The sequence below is a fragment of the Polypterus senegalus genome, chromosome 10 (assembly GCF_016835505.1).
Source record: "Polypterus senegalus isolate Bchr_013 chromosome 10, ASM1683550v1, whole genome shotgun sequence".
In the NCBI taxonomy this organism is placed as follows: Eukaryota; Metazoa; Chordata; class Cladistia; order Polypteriformes; family Polypteridae; genus Polypterus; species Polypterus senegalus.
Genome location: NC_053163.1, coordinates 87,513,287 through 87,537,965, shown reverse-complemented (window position 1 = coordinate 87,537,965; position 24,679 = coordinate 87,513,287). Strand labels below are relative to the sequence as shown.

Sequence of the window (24,679 nt, the reverse complement as noted above, 5' to 3'; positions counted from 1 at the left end):
ATGACTTATTCTCCAAGTGCTCCAGTTCTCTTATCCATCTAAAAAGATGTTGATATTCGGTCCATTGGTGAATCTAAATGAACATTTACCTTAGAATTAGATTATGTAGCTCAGTAAGTGGATGGATGTTGTTTTACTTGTCAGATGAAGCACACAGGGTGTTACTATTTGAAGTATTTCTGTATATAATCCGTACTTTGTTATAAAATAATGTTCATTGATGCAATATCATTTCTGAATTATCATTTATTAAAATATCCACAGTACTGAGCACAGTATATCTTGCTAAGTTATTTCAACATGTTTGATAGTTTCTTCTCTGTTTGTAAAGACTTACTTTTTATTATAAATTATAATATAGTGATACAAATTATTAGTTCACGATGTAGTTTATTCTTCAATTTTTTTCTGTAATTCTAGCAATAAAGGATAATTAAAATACAATGATATAATACAAGAAGTTGTTTTTGTCAAGGCATTGGCTAAGTCATTATTTTGTAAAATGAAAAAGAATAGTTTTATTCCACACAACAAATCAATAGAAAGAATGAGTCTGCAGTGTAAGATCTTTCAAGATTTTGTGAGATCTTTAAACAGTGAAAGACACAATCATTTAAATAATATGCTGAATATTGTATGTAATGTAAAAAGAAGAAAAAAAACAAATGTTTCAAAATGTGAGGTGGGGAATTGACAGGCTGCCACTTACTGAAATATATGGACGGAGTCATATGAATTTTTTTTTTATAGTTTAATTCAATTCACAGAGTACCTAAAATGATTTTATGAAGATGTAACATTTTGCATTGAAATATTCCATGGTCCCTGTTAGAATCCTGCTCATTATCTTCTGGGCCTGCCTACTCCAGTTCAGCATTTCAGGGACCCTAAGCCTAACCTAACAGCATTAAGTGTACAACTCGTACTACCTCTGGACATGGAGCCAGCACTTAAATCATTTTAAATCATAAAAGCTCTATCAGCTGACTCCTAATTTGGTCAGGCTTATGTCACACACCGTGCTTGATATCTAATTTCTCTTTCAGATTGTATTATATGTGATCACTCATTGTATGTACTGTTCTGAGGCCCTAGAGGACTAATACAGTCACTGATTTTCCAAGATTAATGTTACTCATAAAATTGCTCAGCAGCTAGTTTGCCATGCCACTCTACAATGGCATGTGTGCCATTATTAATGTCCTGTTAATTGTTGTCAGGTTTCTTCTTTAGCATTCATGATTACAGACAAAAACACCATCACAACTTTGATGACTTCAGTGATTGCAGGAGCCCAAGGCCCTGTCCTCTGTGCTTTCCTTGAAGATGCGACCTACAACGAGAATGAACGTCCAGCAGAAAGTGTGCAGAGGACATAGACTATTAGATAAAGTGGGCAGCTGGGTAAAAAGAAAAAAAGCTGAGCACCACTGCCTTAGGAAACTAAGGCAAGACCCTCATTCTTAGCTACGGTATACTGTATCTCGCTGTTGTGAAAGAACAGTGACCATGGAGGGACATATTGTATATATGTAAAGAAACTTTATCAAAAGATGACAGTACTGTAAAATAAAATAAAAGATAAAAAGTCAGCTTTTGTTTCTTATAGGGTAACTCTGGCCTGGGATTCAGCATTGCTGGAGGAATTGACAATCCACATATTCCTGATGATCCAGGAATTTTCATCACAAAGATAATACCAGGTGGCGCTGCTGCCATGGATGGCAGGCTTGGGTGAGTAGTCTTGTTAATGCATACACTTGTGACGGTGCTGAAGCTGCTTGAAACACAGTTTTCTTTATACCATGCTGCCAGTTTCGGTCTATGTTTGCTGTTTTTTTTTCCTTCAAAATCTCGGCCCATAAATTCCAGTTCAGGCCAATTCATGTCTCTTTGCAATTAAAGCTTTTCTTTCATCCATCTGTCCTGATATTTTTAAGATGACTGGAAAATCTAAATCTTAGTATGTCCCTTGCTATCAACACATGTGTTACATACTTGCCAGCACTCCTTTAGGGTTCACAGATTAGAAAGCACTGCATCTCCGCCTTGCCCGTAAAGGAGCAGATACTCTGGTTACATTTAAATTCAGAATTAGGATGTTTACTGCAGTTTCATTTATTTGTCCACATTCTGGTCTCATTTTTCCTTTATACCTTTTGTTATTTTTTCAAAATTATCAGCCATAAGTTTTTCTTCATTTAAAGCCTTGTAGACAGCAGTGGTGCATCATAAGCTTTTACCACAAATGGAAGCATTTGATTTACTAGTTAATCATTGTCTCCATCCTCCTCAACTGCCATTATCTTTTTAGTGGCAAAAAAATTATTTTATGTGTACAAAATTTTGAAAATAGATTCCACCAAATAGTTGATGGCATTACACTGCTAAACTGAGTTAACACACTGACAGTCCAGGACAGCACTGGAGTAAGGACACTACTGTTTGGCATCAAGAAGAGGCATTTGACATTATTTAGGAATCTAAAAGGAGGACTCGTAGAGGACACAAGACAAATTATGGATTTGTTAGAAGCTTTATAATGTATCTACCAGCTGACCTGGAAGCACTTGGGAATTTTCAAAGAGATAATGAAGGTTATTGATGAATAAAAGAAAGCTAAGACCATCTTGGTCTGTTGGTCATTAATGCAACCATCTTAGGACACATGATACCCAACTGGTAACTCTACACAACTGTTTCAAAATGCCTCTCTCTAAGGTATTCATATTTACTTGAAATACTCCCATCCTTGATTGTGAGTACTGTCATATTTTTTAATCAGCTTCATTAACGTGTTTTGCTGGTATGCCCTGGATATAAATAAGGATATAACTAAATAACTATAACTCCTGCATGTGATGCTCGGGTGCCTAAAGCCTTAGAATATTCTTGAACCCGGGACATTGCTAGTCATGACTGTGATAGACTAGTGCAGTGAGGTCACATAAACAACAAGAGTGACGCACAGTGCATCGTTTGTTTTATTCTCCAAATCAAACAGGCAGTGTACAAGAAAAGTGCAGTTCTTCTTCATTAAATAAATAATCCACCACAAAAACAGTGCTCATTACCACGTCATTTTCTAATCCGCTTAAACCAGACCAATGTCATGGGGCCTGCTGGAGCCAATCCCAGGTAGCATAGGGCACAAGGCATGAACAAACCCTGGAGAGGGCACCAGTCCATCACAGGGCGAACACACACCCACACATATACACCAAACACACACTAGGGCCAATTTAGTGTCTCCGGGTTAACCTAACTTGTGTGTCTTTGGACTGTGGAAGGAAAACCGGAGCACCCAAAGGAAACTCCCACAGACACGCCGAGAACATGCAAACTCCACTCAGGTAGGACCCGGGATAGCAAAACCTGGTCTCCTTACTGGGAGGCAGCAGGGCTATCACTGCAACATCCTGCTACAGTGCTCATTGAGGAGGTTACAATTCATAAATAAAGCCAATAAATGGATTAAAATCGAGAATTAAAACACAGCATCAACTATTTTTTCCTTCCATCAACTCTTGAGCCTCAGTGCATCCTTCTCATGGATGCGTCTCTTCTGCACACCCATTGGGTTTACTTAGCCGACAGAGGCATCAGCAAGTAAGGTCAACCACCTTCAACTCGTTTCCCCACCACCATCCAACCCTCAGAGCTCCACTCCCTTGTCCCAGCACCATTCTCCAGCATCACCAGAGTGAACGGCTACTCCTGCTCATCTCCGCCATGCAGCTGGCATGACCTACCCTGGTGCATCATTCTTTACACACCGCATGGGACTTCCTGCCTCCATTCCACTGCACCTGGCTGATCCTTGACCCTGAAACTTACTCCTCTCTCTCTTTTAATCTTTTCATTGTTTTTTACCTCCATTCCTTTCAGTTTCCTCCTTTTTGCTCCCTGCAATCTCTTGCTCACATATCCCTTTAATCCCTAGTGAGCAATCCGCGGAGCCTCAAAGAGGGGCGGCTGCACTAACTGCTGTGATGCATGTTTAGCGCAATTAGCAAAATCCCTCATCGAGAACTCCTCGGCCACACAACTTTTCTTCTGCACACCTGTACTCACAAGGCCTGGGCTGCCTCACTGTTTTTATTAAAAAATAAAAAGCTCACACTGCTACAGACCCCTAACACGCTTCACTACACTACAGTCTCCAGCAGTTAAAACAAAGGAATATGAAAAGTTAATAAAAGTAAGGTAATACATTGCAGGCCCATCTTTTCACTGTGAGTAATTGGGACCATGTTACCTTAATTTGGTAATATCTGGGTAATATTAGAGTACTGTATTTTGACCTTATAACTATGACTGGTTTAAAGATGGTAGAATTATGGGTTATTTTCTAAGGGCTCAGTTTTCTGCCAAAAACTAGCGTTTTCCACTTTGTCCTTAGAAGGTAATCAGTATTCACATCTAAAAATGTACTGCCACACTTTGCTCTATCATTCCCAGTGCACAGTATGTAGTGTTCAATCCAGGTACTGTAAGGAAATTACATGGCCACTGGCATAGCTTTTTGGAGGGAGTAGGCCGCCCTGGGGTGGTACTTTTTAATAAACTTTAGTGCTAGACTTTTTAGACAATTTTGTTTAATAGGGCTTTGGCAAGCTAACGTGTTATCTATGTCAAAATTAGACTCTCTCCATTGACTGGAAGGGAGGAATCATTCAATCTCATTATTAATATTTTATTATTCTCTCAATCTCAAAATAAAGTGAACAAAAGAGAGAGAGGCGCTGCTTAAAAAAGAAAAAAGGCCAGGGAAAAGTACTAAAAAAAGAATAAAGGGGGATTATGTAAATACCTCAATCATAATTAATAATTGAAAATGTAGATACAATTTTTGTTGTTTTCATTTTTGTTTGATATGTATTATGTTTTATTTTGCAAGTGGGAGTGTTGGCAAACTCAAAGACTGCTCAGGGCGACAAAAACTCTGGCTGCACCCACTGTACGTGCATTTGTTTTACATGTTCCTAGTTCTATACAAAAACTAAAATTTGCACTTATGATCTCGGTGACTGGCAATTGAAAATGTCTGTTTTATTTTCTCATATACTATGTATTATTATCTTTATTGCTTTATTGAATTTGCTTGTGGTTTATTATAGTCTCTTCTGGAATCTCTGTAAATGGTATTTGAGTTTTAATGAACATCAGAGAAGCCTCTGCTGTCTAAATCATCAATCTCTGCTTTTAACCATAGTCAGTTTTTTTTTTTTCTAGAACATTCAAGCAGTTTACTTTATTTCTTCTATCTTGTGTTTTGCATCATATTTATATTCTACCATCTGTCATCAATGCCTTTCAGGCATATTAAACAAGATGTGTGCCACTCATTCAGCTGGCATCTACTTATGCCATTTGTCCACTGTTTTGACTTCCAACACGTCCCCTAATGGAGCCCCTTCACCAATCACATGAGCCAGCTGTGGACAGGTGAATGTTCTGGAAGTGGCTCCTCTTTCACTCTCGCTCTCCCTTCTTAAGGAGACTGCTAGTTGCTCGACATTTGTGGCTACAAGGCAGTAAGAAGCAAAAGCAAATCTCTGAGAAACTGGGCATCAAATCAGACACAGGTATTAGCAGATGTGGATGGCTGCATTTTTAGAGTCCATTCTTTTTGTTTAGTTTTTTTTTAATATCTATGTATATTAGGTACATACAGTATGTGTTGTCCTCTTCATTTGGATAACATATTGAAAGTGATGAGAATAACATCTATATTGATTATATGGTTAATTTCTAATATTCATTCTTTTTATTTTAAAATTGTTTCTTTTTAAAGATTTTTCTCTGTCTCCCTCTCTATTTCAGAGTGAATGACTGTGTTCTGCGAGTTAATGAAGTAGACGTATCAGAAGTGGTACACAGCCGGGCAGTGGAGGCACTCAAAGAAGCAGGGCCTGTTGTAAGGCTGTTAGTGAGAAGGAGACAACCCTTACCTGAAACCATTTTAGAAGTCAACTTACTTAAGGGGCCAAAAGGTAAACTAAAGTCTCTCTATTCATCCATCCTTATATTTTCTGAATATATTTCTAGCAAATACTGGGATGCAGGCTTCCAGATTCCATAATGGCAAAAGCTAGAGGAAGGCAGGAGGCACCCGGGTTGGATACTAGTAAAGTAAAGAATATCTCACCCAAAATATACTTTGCCAGAGCAGTGATAGCAACATAATCTATTTCTAAAATTGATGTACTGTATATGGGTAGGGGCATATGTTCACTAGGGTAGGTGATAATCATGTTAGACAGTAGGTTTAAAGTTTACAGAATTTAATTTATTTACTGTTTTACTCACAGCAACCTTACAGGTAATAGTAGTACAGATATGTGATATGCACGGTCAAGGGAATGAACTGCAAGGACTCATACCTGCCGCACCAGGCTACACAGAAAATGATTGGGCACCATGTAAGAGACTGACTGATCCCCTTACTTATGTCCTTCATTAATATCATATGTTACTTTAAATTGTGTTGATACTACATACAGTACTTGGTAGAGAGCTTTTGTTTGAACTCAAGACCCAAATCAGAGAAATGACACCTTTTATTTCTCTTCTAAAATCACGTAAATGGGAATGCACAAGACAAATAAATAGGTGGCCCTATAAGGCCAGAGGCTATCATAGATTATTAGCCCTAAAAGGCACCACCTTTCAATTCATCCCAAGACATCTGATATTAATAAGTACATAAGGACCACAGTAAAAAGAAAAAAAGAAATATTATATAACAATTAAGAAAAAAAGCATAATCCATAGAAATATTTACTGTATAAAACAACATAAATATTAAATAAAAGTTAAAGAAAATTAAGCCTTGGATGAAATTCTGACTTATCCCATAACTAAAAACAGCTATGTTGGGACACATCTCAGAACCTCTACCATTCCTACATTATCTGTGGTCAATAAAAAAAATAAATTAAAAAAAAGCCCACTATGGTCTTCTGTTCTGTGTGGTTCTTCTTAGTCTCTCATCCTTGTTTCAGCTTTTTTTGCTGTAGCCAAAAAACAATTTTTGTTACGTTTCCTCTGGAGCCACTTGGCAGTAAAAGAAATCCCAACATGTGACAGGGTACAAGCATTAAAAATGGGTATTTCCAGTCTTGAGCTTTACAATGAATGCGGGTACAGTTTTCTAGACGGCCTGTGCTATTCACTCCTAATCGAGACTCGCTGAAGATATGATTACTAGGCATCTTGTGTTTCATGGGTTGGATCTGAGTGCATGCATCCTTTGCATAATACATTTTTTTATGATTTTCACATATATAAGACATTTAGAAATACTTTTATTTTTTTAAATAACTTTAAATGCTTAACTCTCTTTTGTTGTTTTCCTATTATGTTGCTCTTTATGTGTGTTCTTTACTCCCTTCATTAAATTCTAATAATGACAATTAAAAACAAGAAAACCAGACATCAAAGCAAATAAAACACAGAATCATGAAGGGCTGCAACTGTTTTAGCATCAGACCCTATATATGCACATAGCAGGTGCCACGAAGGAAGGACAGGCATCCTGGCCTCGATAAATGGAAGGATTCATTCCTAGCCAGGAGCCCATAATGAAAAGAGCAGGTGTATGAGACCACTGAGAGCAGTTCATTCCTCCATACAACAGGTGGCAGTGTTCATCAGGGCTAAATCACTTTAGGACACCCACAGGGTGGCATTGGAGTTGGAGTGCTGTCGGGGTTTTTGGTAACTGCTAGAGCAGGGCTGGGCAAAGTCATTCCTGCAGGGCCGCAGTTGCTTAATTAGAAAACAATCTTTGCCAATAATTACATTTAATGGCTTGTTAGTGCTTTAACTCTGCTATGTCAAGTCATTCTCATATCCTAGATTTTTTTCCCATTCTAAGGATATCATCCAAATACTTTGAAGTTTAAAATGGATGGGTAATTCTCAATCCTTCACTTTTTTCTCTTCTCTTTCCTTCCAAGTATTTAATTAAAGCAAATAGTGCACGATAAATACACACAGGTGTAAAGGGTAACTAGCAAAATGGATCTGCTGGTTTCTTTTGTCATTTGCATCTTATTGCTAATAAGGAGCAATTAAAAACCGAGAATGCAGCTGTTTAAGACTTAAATAAGCAATAAGGGTTCAAAATCTTAATGAGGGAGATAACTAAAATGAAGCAGAAGTGTTTCTAAAGCAATAAGTGATTCTTATTAAGTATTTGGGTTGGAACAAAAACCTGCAGCCACTGCGGCCCTCCAAGAATGACTTTGCCCACCCCTGTGCTAGAGGGTGCTACCGGGGGGTGGGGGACTGCCCTGGTTCATGTACAACCTGGAAGTGATTAAAAGGACTGAGACAGGAAGCCAGAAGAAGTTCTTGGGTTGACTTTAAAAGAGAGCCCACGGCCACACCTGGGTGGGGTCAGAGTCCTAAAGGCAGCAGGCAACTGGAGGATGGAAGGAGGAAGACTTGGCTTGATTTATTGTTATTGTGACTGATTTTAAAAAGGGTGAAAACTGTGATGGGGTTGTGGATAAATGATTATATTTTATTTTATCCCAGAAACATGTTGGGCATAATTGTGTATGAGGTTTGGGCTCAAAGGTGGTCTCTGGTGCTTGCTATATACTTAGTGTGTGTAGATATACTGTACATTTTAACTACATTGTACCAAACTCAGTTTTATAATTTCTACATTGACCCCAAAACAAAGAAACCGGGAAATAACAGTTCACTCAATTAGGTTAAGAGTTTAATGAAAAACAAATGTTATTTGGAACCAAACCCTGCAGTCACAGGGGGTCCCCAGGACTGAGTTTGAGAACCAATGCTCATCTACACAATATTATGTGCCACAATTGCCTGAAAGACTTTTTAAACAGTGACCTGCTGAATAGGAGTGAGAAAAGCATTCTAAAATATAAGTTATAATGCTTATAACTTTAAAGTGTTTTGGTTGTAAACTGATGCTTAATATCTATAGAATTAACTGATAACACCTTTTTTAAAAAATCAGTGTGATTTGTGTGGCTGATCACCATATAATGTATTCCTGTTTCTAGGCTTGGGTTTCAGTATTGCAGGGGGAATTGGGAATCAACACATACCAGGAGATAACAGCATTTATATCACCAAGATTATTGAGGGTGGCGCTGCCCAGAAGGATGGGAGACTTCAAACTGGAGACCGTCTACTGGCTGTGAGTCGTCCTGTCTTTTAAATTCCTCAAAACATATATAACCAAGAAGTCGATATCTTTGCAGCTTAACATGCTTAAGGTGTTTCTCCTGTACAGGTGAATAATATTAACCTGCAGGATGTGCGCCACGAGGAAGCAGTGGCTGCCTTGAAGAACACTTCTGACATGGTCTACCTGAAGGTGGCAAAGCCAGGGCCCGTACACATTAACGACATGTATGCCCCACCAGACTACTCCAGCAGTAAGTATTTTACCATCTGTCTCTTTTTCTTTGTCATAAATGCAAATTTTATGGCAGGTATTATTCTGAATGCAAGACAAATATTAATGGTATCAAAGATGAAAGAGAAAAAAAAGAAACATTTTACCATTGTGATCCTTTCTGATATACATTTCATTCTTATACCACTATTTAATTCTAGAAAAAATAAAAAAGAACAGAAACAAAGCAGTACAATAGCAGTTAATTGCATCAATTTTATTTATTGAGCATACATAATCGAACTTTGGAAATGTGGGGAGCCAAAGCCTATCCTAAGAGCATTAATCACAAAGCAGGAACCAGCTCTGGACAGGGAGACAGTCATTCACAGTGTGTCCTGACACATATGTCCATGCTCACTCACACTGGACCAGTTTAGAAATGGCAGTAATTCTGACCTACTTAAATGTGTGTGGGTGGGGTGGGCAAGGGGGCTACAGTTGGGGGAGCGGCAGTAGACACTGGGTTGCAATTTGAAACAAGTGTTTTAGAGCTGCCAAAAGAACAACTTTGCCACTATGCTACTCATCACTAATTATAGTCTGTTGCAAATTATCCATCCATCCATTTTCTAACCCGCTGAATCCGAATACAGGGTCACGGGGGTCTGCTGGAGCCAATCCCAGCCAACACAGGGCACAAGGCAGGAACCAATCCAGGGCAGGGTGCCAACCCACCGCAGGACACACACAAACACACCCACACACCAAGCACACACTAGGGCCAATTCAGAATCGCCAATCCACCTAACCTGCATGTCTTTGGAATGTGGGAGGAAACCGGAACGCCCGGAGGAAACCCACGCAGACACGGGGAGAACATGCAAACTCCACGCAGGGAGGACCTGGGAAGCGAACCCGGGTCTCCTAACTGCGAGGCAGCAGCGCTACCACTGCGCCACCGTGCTGCCCGTTGCAAATTATAGAACAATAAATTAACAGTATAGTTTTAAATGCAGATTATATTAAGTGGATTCAAATCACAACATAATTTAACATGTCAGCATTTTATTCCTTTAAGTTTTTGAGAATTCTTAGACATTAGATTTGTTGACTCATTTGTTCATTTTCGAGTATTTTATCATCTGACTGGCCAATTTAATGTTCAAAACTCTGACATTACATGACCTGAGTGGGTAGGAGTTTCCCTGTTGTTTTTAGATGAAAATTATTTCAGGTTGGGCATGCTCAGCACAATGATCAACATGGCAGATTCTCACTGGAGTAGAATTACTAATGGGCTGTGGTAATAATTACATGTCCTCCGGTGATAGAAATCCTGAGTGAATAATAATTTAATCAATTTGAATCATGTTACATAGAGTTTGCGGATTTTAAACATGTCGAACAATGCTCAGTGGGAAACAGGTGTCCTCTGACATGCAAATCATTAAACTGTGAGCTTTGTATCTTATTTTAAAGGACCTTTAACTCAATAATGTGCAAGCTGAATTGTTATGTTTGCTAGCAGCTTGTGTCTGACTATCACAAAATCATGCATGCATATAACACTGTGTATACAACAAGCACAGTCTTTAGCCATGGAAATAATTTTGAAAATAAAATACAAGGCTGGTGACAAGAAAAAAGACAAAGTGTTAACAAGGTGCCACCTATGATGAGGTTCCTCAGATGTATACGCAAGGCAGATCCAAAGTTATTAGAAATCTCTCTGTCCTTACCTGTGCCACACGGACACACCGGGGTTGGTTAGAAGCAGGACAGGGTGATAGAAAGGGATTGTTGGCTGCTGAGCCCTTTAAGTCAGATAGCTGGAGGAGATTACAATAATAATGTAAGGGGCGATGTGGAAATAGTGTGCATGGGTTCCTGACCTACATTAGGGCATAATAAAATGGGTTAAACCAACAACGTTGTTTGCTTAAAGTCTGGGACAAGAGGAAAATGTGTCCAAAACTTGAGAGCATACAAGAAACAGGAGGGAGTCTTTTTGACGGCCAAATGTTTGAGCCATGGCACCAGGACAAAGAAGGAAAAACCTTTAGTTAAACAGGATAAGGACGCAGCCATCATATTTTTGATTATGTTGTATGTTGGTGCTTTAAATTACTTTTTGTTATGTCACGTCCTACTTTTTTGTTATGCCAGTTGAACAACATGCCCTGCAAACAGGCCTACCAATTATTATTATTAAAATAGGATTTAGGTGCAATTTCCGCTTTTTAACCATTGAGTCCAGTTTGTACACCTGTACAAATCAGCCTGCTATTAGTCGACATAGATTAATAATTGCTAACGGCATTCACTGTGGACTTATGCAGGGTGTTGAAGTGTACAGTGAATGAATCCCCGATAAAGTAGACAAAGTATTTTGAAAACAAACACAAGGCGGATTACCTACTAGATAAAGCAACACATTCATAATTGTGTTTGTATGTAGGAACATGCAGAAGATGTACAGAAAAAAACTCTTGGGATGGGAACTGTAGTCTTGCAGACATTTAGAGTAGAAAATTGTAGTGTACTGGCTGCACAAATAGAGGACAATGTCAGCTCCATGCACTGAGTATGGGTGTGCAAGAAGGTAAGATACAAAAATTGACAATTGTCTTAACGCAAGCAGAATGATAGTACAGAAAAAATATGTAAAATGCTTCCATTTCTGCACTATTTACACTACTTGCACTTAAACTTTATTTAACTAGGTTTGCTGCCTGCAGGATACAGTGTTGAGACAACAAGCTTTTTGCTCTATCCAAATCACACTAAGAATGCAATGGAAAAGTGTGCCGCTGCTGTCTGGGCAAGCAGAGCTTTTGCTGAGAGAAGAGAAAATGTACAGAGCTACAAGGGTGCACAATTGTTCAGAGGTTACAGTCTGTACAGCCAGCCTCTAGTTATTTGTCCTGGACCTACAGGAGCAGGGCGTCTTTGTTTATTTAGTTACACAGGGCATGAAGAGCAGTTACGCCTCCAGACTTACTAGACTGGTATGACTACATGGTTTGGCCCAGTTTATGAAAATGGATTTTTTGTCTGATTTATTATTTTTCCTTGTGTACCTGCTTGTCTTTCACTTCATGATGTCTGCTTGTGTATGCTATAAGCCCCAATACACACTACAAAGTCACCATACCATTGGTAAACAGGGATTAGTCTGATCTGTATAGAAGTGCTACAGTACCCACTGATCAGTCCTCAAGTCTTTAGCTCACTTGCTTTACCTTTAAAACTCAAATTCAAAGTCTAATTCAATTTAGCATGAAAATACATTTTGTATTGCTAACGTATTAATAGTAAATCAAAGACTGAGGATTTTAGATACATAAACATCTAAGTATTCATTACTAAATTTAGGCAGTCTAATTCAGTATGTGGTGCAAGACAGGAGTGATCTCTGAAAAGGAAGCCAGTCTTTCACAGGACAAACTCACACACACAAATACACACACATGCACACATACTCTTTCTCTTTTTCTCTCTCTCTCTTTCTCTCACTAACACACACATTACATATTAAGCCAGTGTAGATAAGCAGAATAGCCAAACATATAAGGATATCAGAGGAAAACAGGATTACTGGCAAAAAATCCAGACAGCCTCAGGGAGAACATGCACATATATAATGTCCAGGCTCAGAATTAAATCCAAGCCTTGAAACTATGGGCAACAATATATTAAAATTAAGTACCTAAACAGACATAGATAAATAAATAAAGTTCCCTTTTGTTGCAGTGTTATTCCTGAGGGTCTGAAGATATCTATCTGTCTGCCTTTGTATCTGTGCTTCTTATTCTTATGTGTGTGATGCAGATTTATAAATAAATGTTGGTTAACAGATTTATCTATTCCTTTTCTTTGTGAGCTCTGAACCAATGACATTGTGCAGTGCAGCTCACCACATAAAATGTGTTCACCATCAATGGGTGGCCTTGCACAAACTGTAGCGTTTCACTACAAAGTGAAATTGCAGCAGTGCGTTTCTACGGTAACAGTGCTGCCAGCAATAACTTGAGGACACATGACGTCAGTGTAAAGCTTTTCCATTATGCTTTGATCTTTTGTAGTCTTTCAAACAACACATAAGACCATTGAAATCACAGTGCAATTTTCTCACTCTACATAGCATTTTATTAGGTACATCTTTTCCATAAACCTCAGAAATCTTTTTGACTTATTTTGGCCCTTTTTTGTCTTTCTGTGTTTTCAGCATTTCCAACTTTAGTTGATAACCATGTTAGTCATAACTCCAATATGGGCTATATGGGTCCAGTTGAGACTAAGTCCTCCTACCAGCCACATCAGGTTACACCATCAAGATATTCTCCAATCCCTCGTCACATGATTGGGGATGATGACTTTACAAGGTAAGTGACTGTGCCCAGCCTGTTTTGTTTTCGTTCTATTTATTCAGTATGCTTTAAACTCTGCTACTTATTACTAATGCAAAATGTTAAAACTATAGTATATACAAGATTTCATAGACTGTGATCGTGAATGGAAGTGATTAGGTATATTAAAGTCTAAATTACAAAGAATTTTCCAGACACTTTATGTACTGAATGCAGACATGGGATGTAAAATGATAAATACAGTGACATGAACTAACTTCTTTAACTTAATATATATATATATATATATATATATATATTTTTTTTTTTTTAATTCATGATGACAAATCCATTTCAAGTGTGATTTCTGTACCCCACCAGGGCTGAACCCATTGAACCCATTTACAGTGCCATCCACAAACCACAAGCGGAACCCATCCCTCTCTCCCCCCAGCTGTACAGCAGGGCGCCCTGGGAAGCGGGTTTGAGTCCCGCCCCCTCTGTCTTGTGCCCTGGCCTGGCAGCCTCTTCTGGCAGGTACTAACCTTGCTGCAATCTGCTTTGCTAACCTTCCTGTCTCCTGCCCAGCTCCCCTGTGGCTTTAAACTGCTTTATGGGAGCTAGGTCTGTTCTGCTGTGCTCTGGGTTTCTTTGCTCTGGGGTTGGGTAGGTGGTTGTGTTGTTCTGTGTAATCTGCTTTAAGTGGGATTTGCTTTTGCTTTCTCTGATACGGCGGACGCTTCTGTGTAGATGGCCAGTGTCTTTGCAATTGCACTACCATTATGCATGTACTTTAACATTCCCAGCTATTACACGTTAGTGAAAAGGTTTTTCTAAACAGACTGCAGGTGTTGGTAACAATGTCCTAATTGATTCAATACAGAACACATTGTCATTTCCACCTGTCATTGGGCGCTTCTTAAGTCTGAAATTGGCCATCATCTGTTTAAAAACAAGCTAAGCAGATTAAATGTAGCCCAGCCAGCTAAACACCCTGAAGTAACTAATACTGCTCAAAGAAAGATAAAATGTCAAAGCAAACTGTATGATACTTGTAGAACTAATGAAATACCTAAGAATTGTTTAAGCATGTTAAAATTAGGTGTCTTTGCTCTGCAGTACCATACCACTTAGAAAGGGTCATGCACACAAAAAGAGTCAGTGTAATAGTGAGATTTAGTCTAAAGTAGCAAAATGTTCAGCAGTGAGAGAATGCATAAAAAAACAAGAAAATAATTTTTCAGTTCCCTGAGAAACACATCTCAGTGCAATTTGGTAGACTTATTAATAAGACAGCAGTAGAGTGTTGTAAAGGGATTAATAAAGTATCTATCTATCTATCTATCTATCTATCTATCTATCTATCTATCTATCTATCTATCTATCTATCTAAAGTGTTAACCATAGATTGATACAGGAGAAAGTAGCTTGCATTGGTAATCTATTTAGTTAGCCAATAAAAGGTGTCATTTCACCCTACTTTCTCCTTTATTAATAATGTTATTTCTCTTTGATATATTGTTTTCAACATTCAAAGCTTTATTGGTTCTGTTTTCTGACACTGATACTAGTTTTCAATTGCACTTTCACTTTTATTTCCTTTATAGCATTTCACATATGGTATATGCTTTATGGTATTTCATACCTAATACTAGTTTTCAGTTGCACTTTCAGTTGTACTTGCTTTATGGCATTTGATACTGAAAATTTTCTAAAAGAACTTTCCCAGTTTTTTCTTTTGCAAAACTGAAATAATCCACTCCTGTCAGTATAAATATCACTATATTCTTACTGATGGATGCATTTTCAGTCTTTCTGAATTTAATTTTTGACTTAATGTAAGCCTATCCATTCTGTCTCCCAGCTTATCAAAGTGTAAATACATATGCGAGTTCAGATTTACTGACACTCAAGTTTACTGTACAGTGTACATGGAAATTCCTACTTGCATAGTTGACTAACTTGCAACACGCCGCCACTCTCCTACACCAATAGCAGCAAATATTTTTAGTGAAACATAGACCTTACCTTAATGAAGCCTTTTATATTCATACCATTAAAGTTTAGGTTAACAAAAACTGATACTAAGTACATGTTAGGGTATTACAAATGTGTCTTCTTCAGAGAACAACTAATAGGTTACAACCTACAGCCATAACTAAAGTAAATTAGGCCTTGCACATTAAACCAAACAATTTGCACAGGTGTCCCAACTTCTGCTGATTACTAAAAAGCCTCTGTCTGTTTTAAAACAGAGTTGGAACAGATGGTGTAATAACAGTTTCTATACCCTCTAAAGTACTACTTGGACAATAATACAGTCTAGAAAGTTGTAATTTCCAGTTATAATGGCAATAAAATGGCATTTAAAAAATGAAATGAGACAGAGCAATATTAGTAGTGTAGGCTTTTCATTTAGAGAAATTGCAACAAAAAAAAAAATCAAAATGTCAGTGGTCTCCCGCAATCCAAATGCAATTGGAAACTGGAAGAAACTCTGATAGGAAGAGATCTGGCAGACCTAAAGTCACAACCCAATCAGAAGACAAGTTTCTGAGGCTCACCAGCTTGTGTGATAGGCACCTCACAGCACAACAGCTTCAATCACAGCTTAACAATAGTCAAAAAGATCACGTCTCAGTTTCTACTGTGAAGAGAAGACTTGTGCTGCAGCTTTGACAGGGTGAGTGACAGTAAGAAAACAATTTCTTAAAGCACAAAATAGGGCATTGAAATACTGGCTGTGGACTACTATAGACTGGAAGAAAGTCTTATGGACCAATGAATCAAAATTTAAAATCTTCGATTCATCATGGTTCCTCAGTTTGTGACACCAGCTGTCAAACATGGAGATGGAAGAGTGATGGTCTGGGGTTCTTTGCTGGAGGCAGAGTTAGTGACTTGCAAAGTGACTGGCATTCTGGATCAAAAGGGTTTTGGATATTATATATAATTTTTCCAACATGACACCTACATCAGCTCATTCCACCCTTTTCTCCCATCTCTGTCATATTTCAAGCTGTAATGTGGAACAGACCCCATTGTTGTGCTGTATATTCAAGATACTTTATTATTATTTGCATTGTAAGTGACTCTTCTGTACAGTTGTAATTTAAGAAGTAACCCAGTTAATCTAGGATCAGCATTTTCCTTTGTGACCATCCATTTTAGTGTTGTATTGATAGTCACCAGGGTGAATGCTTACAGTCAGGTCCCTAAGTATTTGAACAATGACACAATTTTAATAATTTTATCTCTGTACACCACCACTACAGGTTTGAAATTAAGCAAACAGTATGTGATTGAAGTGTAGACTTTCAGCTTCAATTTATGGGGTTTACCCAAAATATCGTATAAGCTGTTCAGGAATGACAGACAATTTTCTTCATAGTGCCCCATTTTCAGGGTCTCAAAAGTATTTGGACATTTGACGGACAAGCTGTTCCACAGCCAGGTGGGAACAGTTCCTTCATTATTTCATTAACTATTAAAGTCTGGAATTGATTCCGATTGTGGAATTTGCATTTTGAAGCTGTCCATGCAAGTAAAACCAGTCCATCATTAGGTTGAGAAAATAAAACAAACTCTTTAGAGAGACAGCAGAAACATGAGGAGTGGTCAAATCAACCATCTGGTATATTCTTAACTCTTTCAGGGCGGATGTTGAATTTTGTCAAAATTTAGGGGTAGAGGATGGTAATCAGCTGTAAAATTTGCTGTTATGTTTTAGTTTGACTCTTTTTGCTAGAAGGAAAGTTAGCTTTGTTGATTTGACTTTGATTGCGCATGCGTGAATAGAGAAGAGCGCATGACCTCTAAAATGGCATCGACATCTGGCGAGAGACCAAAGCGAATGCATAAAGCAACATACTCCATGGACAACATTTTGTATATTATTGCCAAATCGGACTCTGAGTTGTCGGACTTCGATTTTCAGGCAAGTGATCTGGAGGTGGAGATTGAAAACAAAAGTGAGGTACTGGGATCAGCTGATCAGTCCCCAGCTGATCGCGGAGCTGAAAACCCTTGTGTAGCTGATGCGCATACGCCAACGTTTGCCTGGAAGGACCACCACTTACGATGACAAGAGGTACAAGCCAGATTGCATTGTACTGCCATACGAAGTCAGCCAGGTGGCAAGCACGCCACGCATTCCTACCGGCCATCGAGCTGCCCCTACACAGCCACCAGAGACCCTAAACAGGCGTCGACAGCAGCCACAGCAACAGACATTTTACATTGATTTACTTTTCAGAATAGTGAGTTGCCTGCAAAAAATATTCAGCCCTCGAAGATTTAAAAAAAGGAATGCACTGGTGAGCTCAGCAATACCAGAAGGTCTGCAAAACCACAGAAGACAACTGTCATGGATTATTGCAGAATTCTGTCCTTGCTGAAGAAGAACCTCTTCACAACATTTAGCTAAACCAAGAACACTCTCCGAGAGCTAGGCCTATCATTGCCAAAGTCTACAATCAACAGAAGATTTCATGAAAGTAAAGACAGAGGGATTACCACAAGGTGCAAACCACTGGTAGACCTCAAGCATAGGAAGAACCAATGAGACTTTGCCAGAAACATTTTTTAGAAGCCTGTTCAATTCCGATCAATTTTCTTTGAACAAAAGAAACTAAATTCTATATATATCAGAATGTTGGAAAGAGAAGATTATGAAGAACAGGAGAAACGGCTCACGATCCGATGAATGCCACATCATCAATGAAACATGGTGGAGGCAATTTTATGATTATGATCATGCATGGCTGTAAATGGAAGTCAGTCACTAGTGTTTACTGATGATATGACTCCTGGCAGAAGAAGCAGGATGAATTCTGAAGTGTATAGAACTATTCAATCTGCTTGGATTCAGTCAAATGCTGCAAATGGATGACGCTTCACAGTATCGATGGACAATGAGCCTAAACATACAGTAAAAACAAACCAAGTGCTTTTCAGTGCAAAGTAGTGGAATATTCTTCAATGGCCAAATCATCCAACTGACCTCAACCCAACTGGACATGCTGAAGACAAAATGATGGTAGAAAGTCCAATGAACAAGCAGCAATGAAAGACAGCTACAGTAAAGGCTTTATAAAGCATCACTAGAGTGGAAAACCAGCACTTGAAGATGGCCATGGGTTCCAGACTTTAGGCAGTGATTGTCTGTAAAGGAGTTTCAACCAAATATTGAAAATGATCGATTATATTTATGATTATCTTAGTTTGTCCAATTACTTGTGATCCCTTGGAAATGGGTGGGCTGTGCAGAAAAATGTCTGTCATTCCTAAACAGCTCATATAATATTTTTGGTAAACCCCTTAAATTAAAGCTGACAGTCTATACTTCAATCACATCTTGATTGCTTTGTTTCACATCCAATGTGGTGGCGTACAGAACCAAAATTATGAAAATTGTGTCACTGTCCAAATACCTGGACCTGACTGTAGCTCTACAAATCAAATCAGAGTTTGGTAACTACATAGTCTTGGGCAGTTTTTTTTTTTTTGGACCTGAGTATTTCCCACCGTATATCTGAGATATTTTAATCAGGTAAATCAAGTGTCACATTTTCAACTGTAGTTTTCCATTTAAGTACCTAGGCAGTCCACTATGGAGTATATGTCCTTTTTAAAAAAACAGCTAAGTGTATTGCAAATAAAACTAACATTCTATCCCTCAAACTTTGATTGGTCATTGGTGCCCAATTAACCCAAAGAAAGTATTGTTGGTAAGGGTCTAGAGTGGCCTACCTCTTCAGGGGAATTACAGTATACTTTAAGAGTGATCCCCATAGTCAATGAAGCTCCTTAATGGTCCCTGTCATGGGATTCCACTGTGTGCTCTTTTTTCTTCTTACATCTCTTTCTCTCTTTTCAGAGTGTTGTTTTTGTTTTTACTGGGCAACTTCCATGTGTCATAAATTTTCAGGAGGTACAAAACTATACCATTGAACCACCTAAATTGACACTTTGACAGGGTGATTTCCAGAAACACTTAATGTAGCATAAACTCTTAGTACTTGTATACAATAGCACTAAACTGAAAAAGGAAGCTTTTACAGGGGTCAGGTTGAGGAGCATACAAGGGCTTATTTTGTTTCATAGACTCTACATACAGTAATCAGAAACAAATATATATAAAAATTATAATATAATGCTGGAGGTGGACAGTGAAATAGAGAAGCCCTATGTTAAATGCCTAAGCAACTAGATCATCTAAAATACTGTAACTAATGCTCAGAGAAAAATATGCAAGACAAGCAATAAAAAAGTAACAATCATAAAAATGGTAAATATTACAGCTGAAAATGGAATAGACCAGAAAAGCCAACGGTTTTCCCTGAATTGCAGTCTTTCTTATAGGAAAATGAATAGCTGCTATGACGTCACCCACGAGCATGCATGCAAATCCCTGTCTCATAATTCATGCGAGCATCACAATGGCATAGCTACCTTGCTGCCTCAGAAGACATTGGACTGTTTGCCAGAAAATGGTAGACAAACAAAAAGAAAATAGAAAACAAAACATTTTCTAAAAAGTGAAAATACTCTTAACCAGCTATATAAGCCTAGAGATGTGGCCTATCACTTTATGGTATACTTCTTCAAAAATCCTGGAATGTGATATTCAAAGTTTAGTGAAAACAAAAGGACATTTAAACTCACATTACTAAATCTGAGGATTTTAAATGAGAAATAAATTAGAAAGCCTGACATGTGTTACAGATATAGAAAGAGAGCTATAATTTGATTGTAGTGCCTCACGTTTATCTGCTCTTATTAAATCTTTCTAACAATCCATCACACTGTGTGTCACAATCAAACACATTCATATAACTTACTCTTGGGAGTTGGGCAACTTCTCTGAAGATTTTTGACCAAAATATTGTCCCTGCATATTTTTTAATATGCCTAGCAAAGCCTACTTTACAGATAACATCCAAACTGTCTAGGAGTTAGTTTTGCCTTTGTTGTTTAAGACAAAACTGTTTCCCTTTTTGCAGACCCCTAACAATATCCATAACTATGTGCTCGAAAGGCATTTCTGCCAGATGAATGGTTACTGAGGGTGTATTTACAGTAGCTGCTTTCAGAGTAGTGTACACAGGAAGGATTCAATACATACTGGCCAGTTTTTCGTGCTTTTAAGGTAACAGGCAAGCAGTGTGGCATAGTGGTTAAGATTTTAGACTGTAAACCCTGAGGTTATGGATTCAAATCCCACTACAGACACTATGTGACTATGAGCAAGTCAATTCACCTGCTTGTGCCCAAATTGGAAAAACAAAAGAAAAGTAACCAATTGTGTCTCATATGGTGTAAGTTATCTTGGATAATGGTGTCAGCCAAATAAGTACATGTAGATGGTAATAGATGTTGGAAATAGACAAACACCCTTCTAAAGGCCAGTTTTGCAAAAATAACTGAAGTGACCAAACGTTGTATGCCCTGCTGACTCTGAATGAGAGAAGGACAGCTTGTACATTCTTTGCAATTTGAATAATCTGTCATTGACAATACTGCACAGTGCAAATACAGCTACCCCGATTGCGAGTTGTAGTTGGGGTTCCCATTGGAGACCCAGCCGCCTTGAAGATTCTAAGTTAAATGTTTGTGTATCTTTTCAACTCAAGTAATGGTGATCTTGAAAAGGTTCTCAATGGCACTTCCAATATCCTGATACTTCATCCATCCATTCATTATGCAACCAGCTATATCCTAACTACAGGGTCATGGGGGTCTGCTGGAGCCAATCCCAGCCAACACAGGGCGCAAGGCAGGAAACAAACCCCGGGCGAGGCGCCAGCCCACTACAAGTCGCACGCAAACACTCACACACACACACACCAAGCACACACTGGGGACAATTTAGGATCGCCAATGCACCTAACCTGCATGTACCCGGAGGAAACCCACGCAGACACTGGGAGAACATGCAAACTCCATGCAGGGAGCACCCGGGAAATGAAACAGGGTCTCCTACCTGCGAGGCAGCAGCGCCACCCACCGTGCCACCGTGCTGCCCCGATTCTTCACTACAGATAAAACTTTTTTAAAAAGTTACCCAGTTTATTTTTAAAATAACTTTAACAACTTCTGGATTAAGAAGCTCTAGATATACATACTGTATACACTGCACTAAAGTTTAGAATTGCTGTATAAGTTAGTATAAACCTGAATATACTGTACATGATCATGTGTTAAATTCTCATTTTTGAACAGCGAGACACAATATGTGCCAAAGTCTACAGGAGTAGCAAAAAAAAAAGAAGAAGCAAGGCTGTTGAGCTTTAGCGTTGGGTAGAGGGGTCTCTTCTTTTTGGTCAGTGCATCTATTGGGGTTTACCCTTTTCCCTTGTTTTGGTCATTAGATCATTTGTAGTGCTTTTCCAATTCCTGAAGTTATGTTCATTATTAAAAAGACAGCATGCTCTACAGGTTGAAAACTTGTTTAAGAATTGTAACAAAGGAATGAAATGGGACATGGATAAATAGTCAAACCAGCAAAGTTGGAAATGTAACTTAAAAAAACCACTCTTAGCTGAGTTTTCCATTTATTTGAAAAGCTCAGATATTGATGCATGCACACAGCCCTAATTTATAGCTGCGGACCATTAGCACTCCATGGCTTGCAACACTTGTCTTCATTATATTCCCATGCAAAATAACATACAAAACTGCAACAATCACAAAAAAGTAAGTACACATAAAAATGTTATAACATCATCATAATTAACAGTAAAATAAGTCGAAAACTAACAATTAATTCTGCACAAAATTGAGTAAAATTTGGAAGGCCTAGTTAATCCATGTTCATTTGAGTGCTGTTTGTAAAGTCAGCATTAACAGCCCTAGTAAATCTAATATTTTTTGAATATGATTTGTTCAATCTTTCTTTCTTTTTAGACATAAGCATGTGTCTTCTATCCAGTTTTTCGAGAAAACTTTAATAGCCGATCTGGTAGGTGAGGCACAGATGGGATTAAGAATCAACTTCTTGTAAGAGTGTGGCTTCCTCTTCTCTGGGGATAGAAAAGATGCTTGTTTTTTTTATATTATTTAATTTTTTTTTTATTTATTTCTCAAATGTGTGAGTGGACCATTTATCACATTTACAATACATTTAGTATGGAACAAAATGCAGTGTATAAATAGTAGAAATCAAATAACAAAACTGTGTATTCTGCTGTCATAAAGTTTAGGCATTCCTACATCTCCACAGTGTGATGTTTAAGTTATGAGTGCAGGGCACTGATGACGTTTAATCCAAATGACCCAAAATAGCTAACGTTCACGGTCCTCACTGTTGCTAATCAGGGTGGAATTATTTCTTGAGAGTCATAATGTGTTCTTCCATTAGTACATTAGGCAGGTGTAGCTTTCAAATGAGATGTTTAGTTATCCTTACCTCAATGTTCAGATGTTTACTTCTGACTCTTTTTTTCCCATTTGATTTGATTAGATTATTAGATTAGATTATTTATTTCTAAAAGCACATTAAAAACAACAAAGGTTAAAAGTGCTAAACAAAGAAGCATTAAAATAAACACAATGCAAACGACTGGTACACTTTCTCACTGACACCCATTCACATTGCCAGCTAATGCCAGGCAAAATGGTAGTAATATACAATGCTAACACTGACATCCAAGGGATGTTGTATCAAAATGCATGTGCCATAACACTGATAATATTCCATGATTCATTGCTAGAAATTGCAACAGCAAATTAGGGGCTCTGTTTCACCAGTTCTTTTTAAGTGATGATATTTGTGGTGTCCTCACTACTACAAGTTATTTAATTTCAACCCCTGTTTAATCACAGAAATATTAATGAGCTTTTTTATGCCATACCTTACTGTCCAGAGTATGAATCAAGCTACATTATGGAATCAGTCTCTGAAATCTTCTGTACCTCAGAGAAAGGTGCAGAGTAAATTGAAAATAAGATCTAGGCGATACCCTAACACAGACTGCTTAGCTTGATGTTCAGACATTCCATACAGGCAGAACATTTGAACAGTGAAGTTCCAGGTGAAACATTTCAGTGAAATTAGATATAACATAGCCTTCTTTCATTTTTGTAGGGTAAAAACAATCTTCATTAGTCAGCTTGATTTTCTTATGAGGCAGAGAATTAATTATCAGGCAAAATTAAATACATATTCCAGGTAACAGTGTATGTTGAATTTGTTTACTATGAATGACAGCCACAAGTCTCAGTAAAATAAATAGATGGGAAAAGTGACTTTATATAAAATGGTACAGGAACGCCAAGCCTGTTGTAATCCTAAACGGCTGCAGCTAGCAGTGAAGTGAGATGAACAACTTGAGCCGAGACACCATCTGCTAAGTTCACATCTGTGTAAAGTGTGGGTGAACTTTTAATTTGAATGGTTTTTCAATTATGGATACTCATAGCTGACTATTCAAAAACAGTCCTTATTTCAGCTTTCAGTGTTTATGGTTAGCCAAAGACTAACCAGATTTAAAATTCAGATTCAGTTGGTTGTCCCCTTGTCAGGAAGCTCAAACTGGTTGGAATTTCATTGTATTTTATCACCACCATGTTAATTTCCTTTCAATGTGTTTGTGATAGTGCTCAAGGTTAAAGGTGAAATCTAAAACATACATCCACCCATTTTGTGTACCCACTTTATTTAACTAATAGTTATGGGAGCCAAAGTCTATCTTGGTAACATCAGATGTGATGCTGGGACACTACAAAATTGTTGGGTACACTCACACACAAACCCGCATGCATACAGTTTGTGTTTTAGGTCAGATAGTGCTGAACCACTATAGGGTGGGCCAGATCTAATTATGCAACTTTTAATGCAATGCACCTCGGAAACATTGTCCGTTATCGAGAAAAGCCGAACACATCGCACCCGCTGTTCGACTGACAACTGTCTCCCCACCATTTTGGAATGTAGGGCAAG

The 24,679-nt window shown here is 38.2% G+C and overlaps 1 protein-coding gene across 4 annotated transcripts in view; it reads left to right on the top strand.

The window, feature by feature from the left end:
- The window catches only part of dlg3 (discs, large homolog 3 (Drosophila)), a 360,488-nt gene that overhangs the window by 234,920 nt on the left and 100,889 nt on the right, over positions 1–24,679 (top strand). For 2 of the 4 annotated variants that reach the window (XM_039766116.1, XM_039766117.1), the window contains 6 exons: positions 1,610–1,734; positions 5,827–5,996; positions 9,048–9,184; positions 9,281–9,425; positions 13,617–13,773; positions 14,119–14,274. In XM_039766116.1, coding sequence (XP_039622050.1) covers positions 1,610–1,734; positions 5,827–5,996; positions 9,048–9,184; positions 9,281–9,425; positions 13,617–13,773; positions 14,119–14,274 — 890 coding nt within the window. The remainder of the gene's footprint in view (positions 1–1,609; positions 1,735–5,826; positions 5,997–9,047; positions 9,185–9,280; positions 9,426–13,616; positions 13,774–14,118; positions 14,275–24,679) is intronic. The other 2 variants (XM_039766118.1, XM_039766119.1) reach the window with 1 other exon arrangement.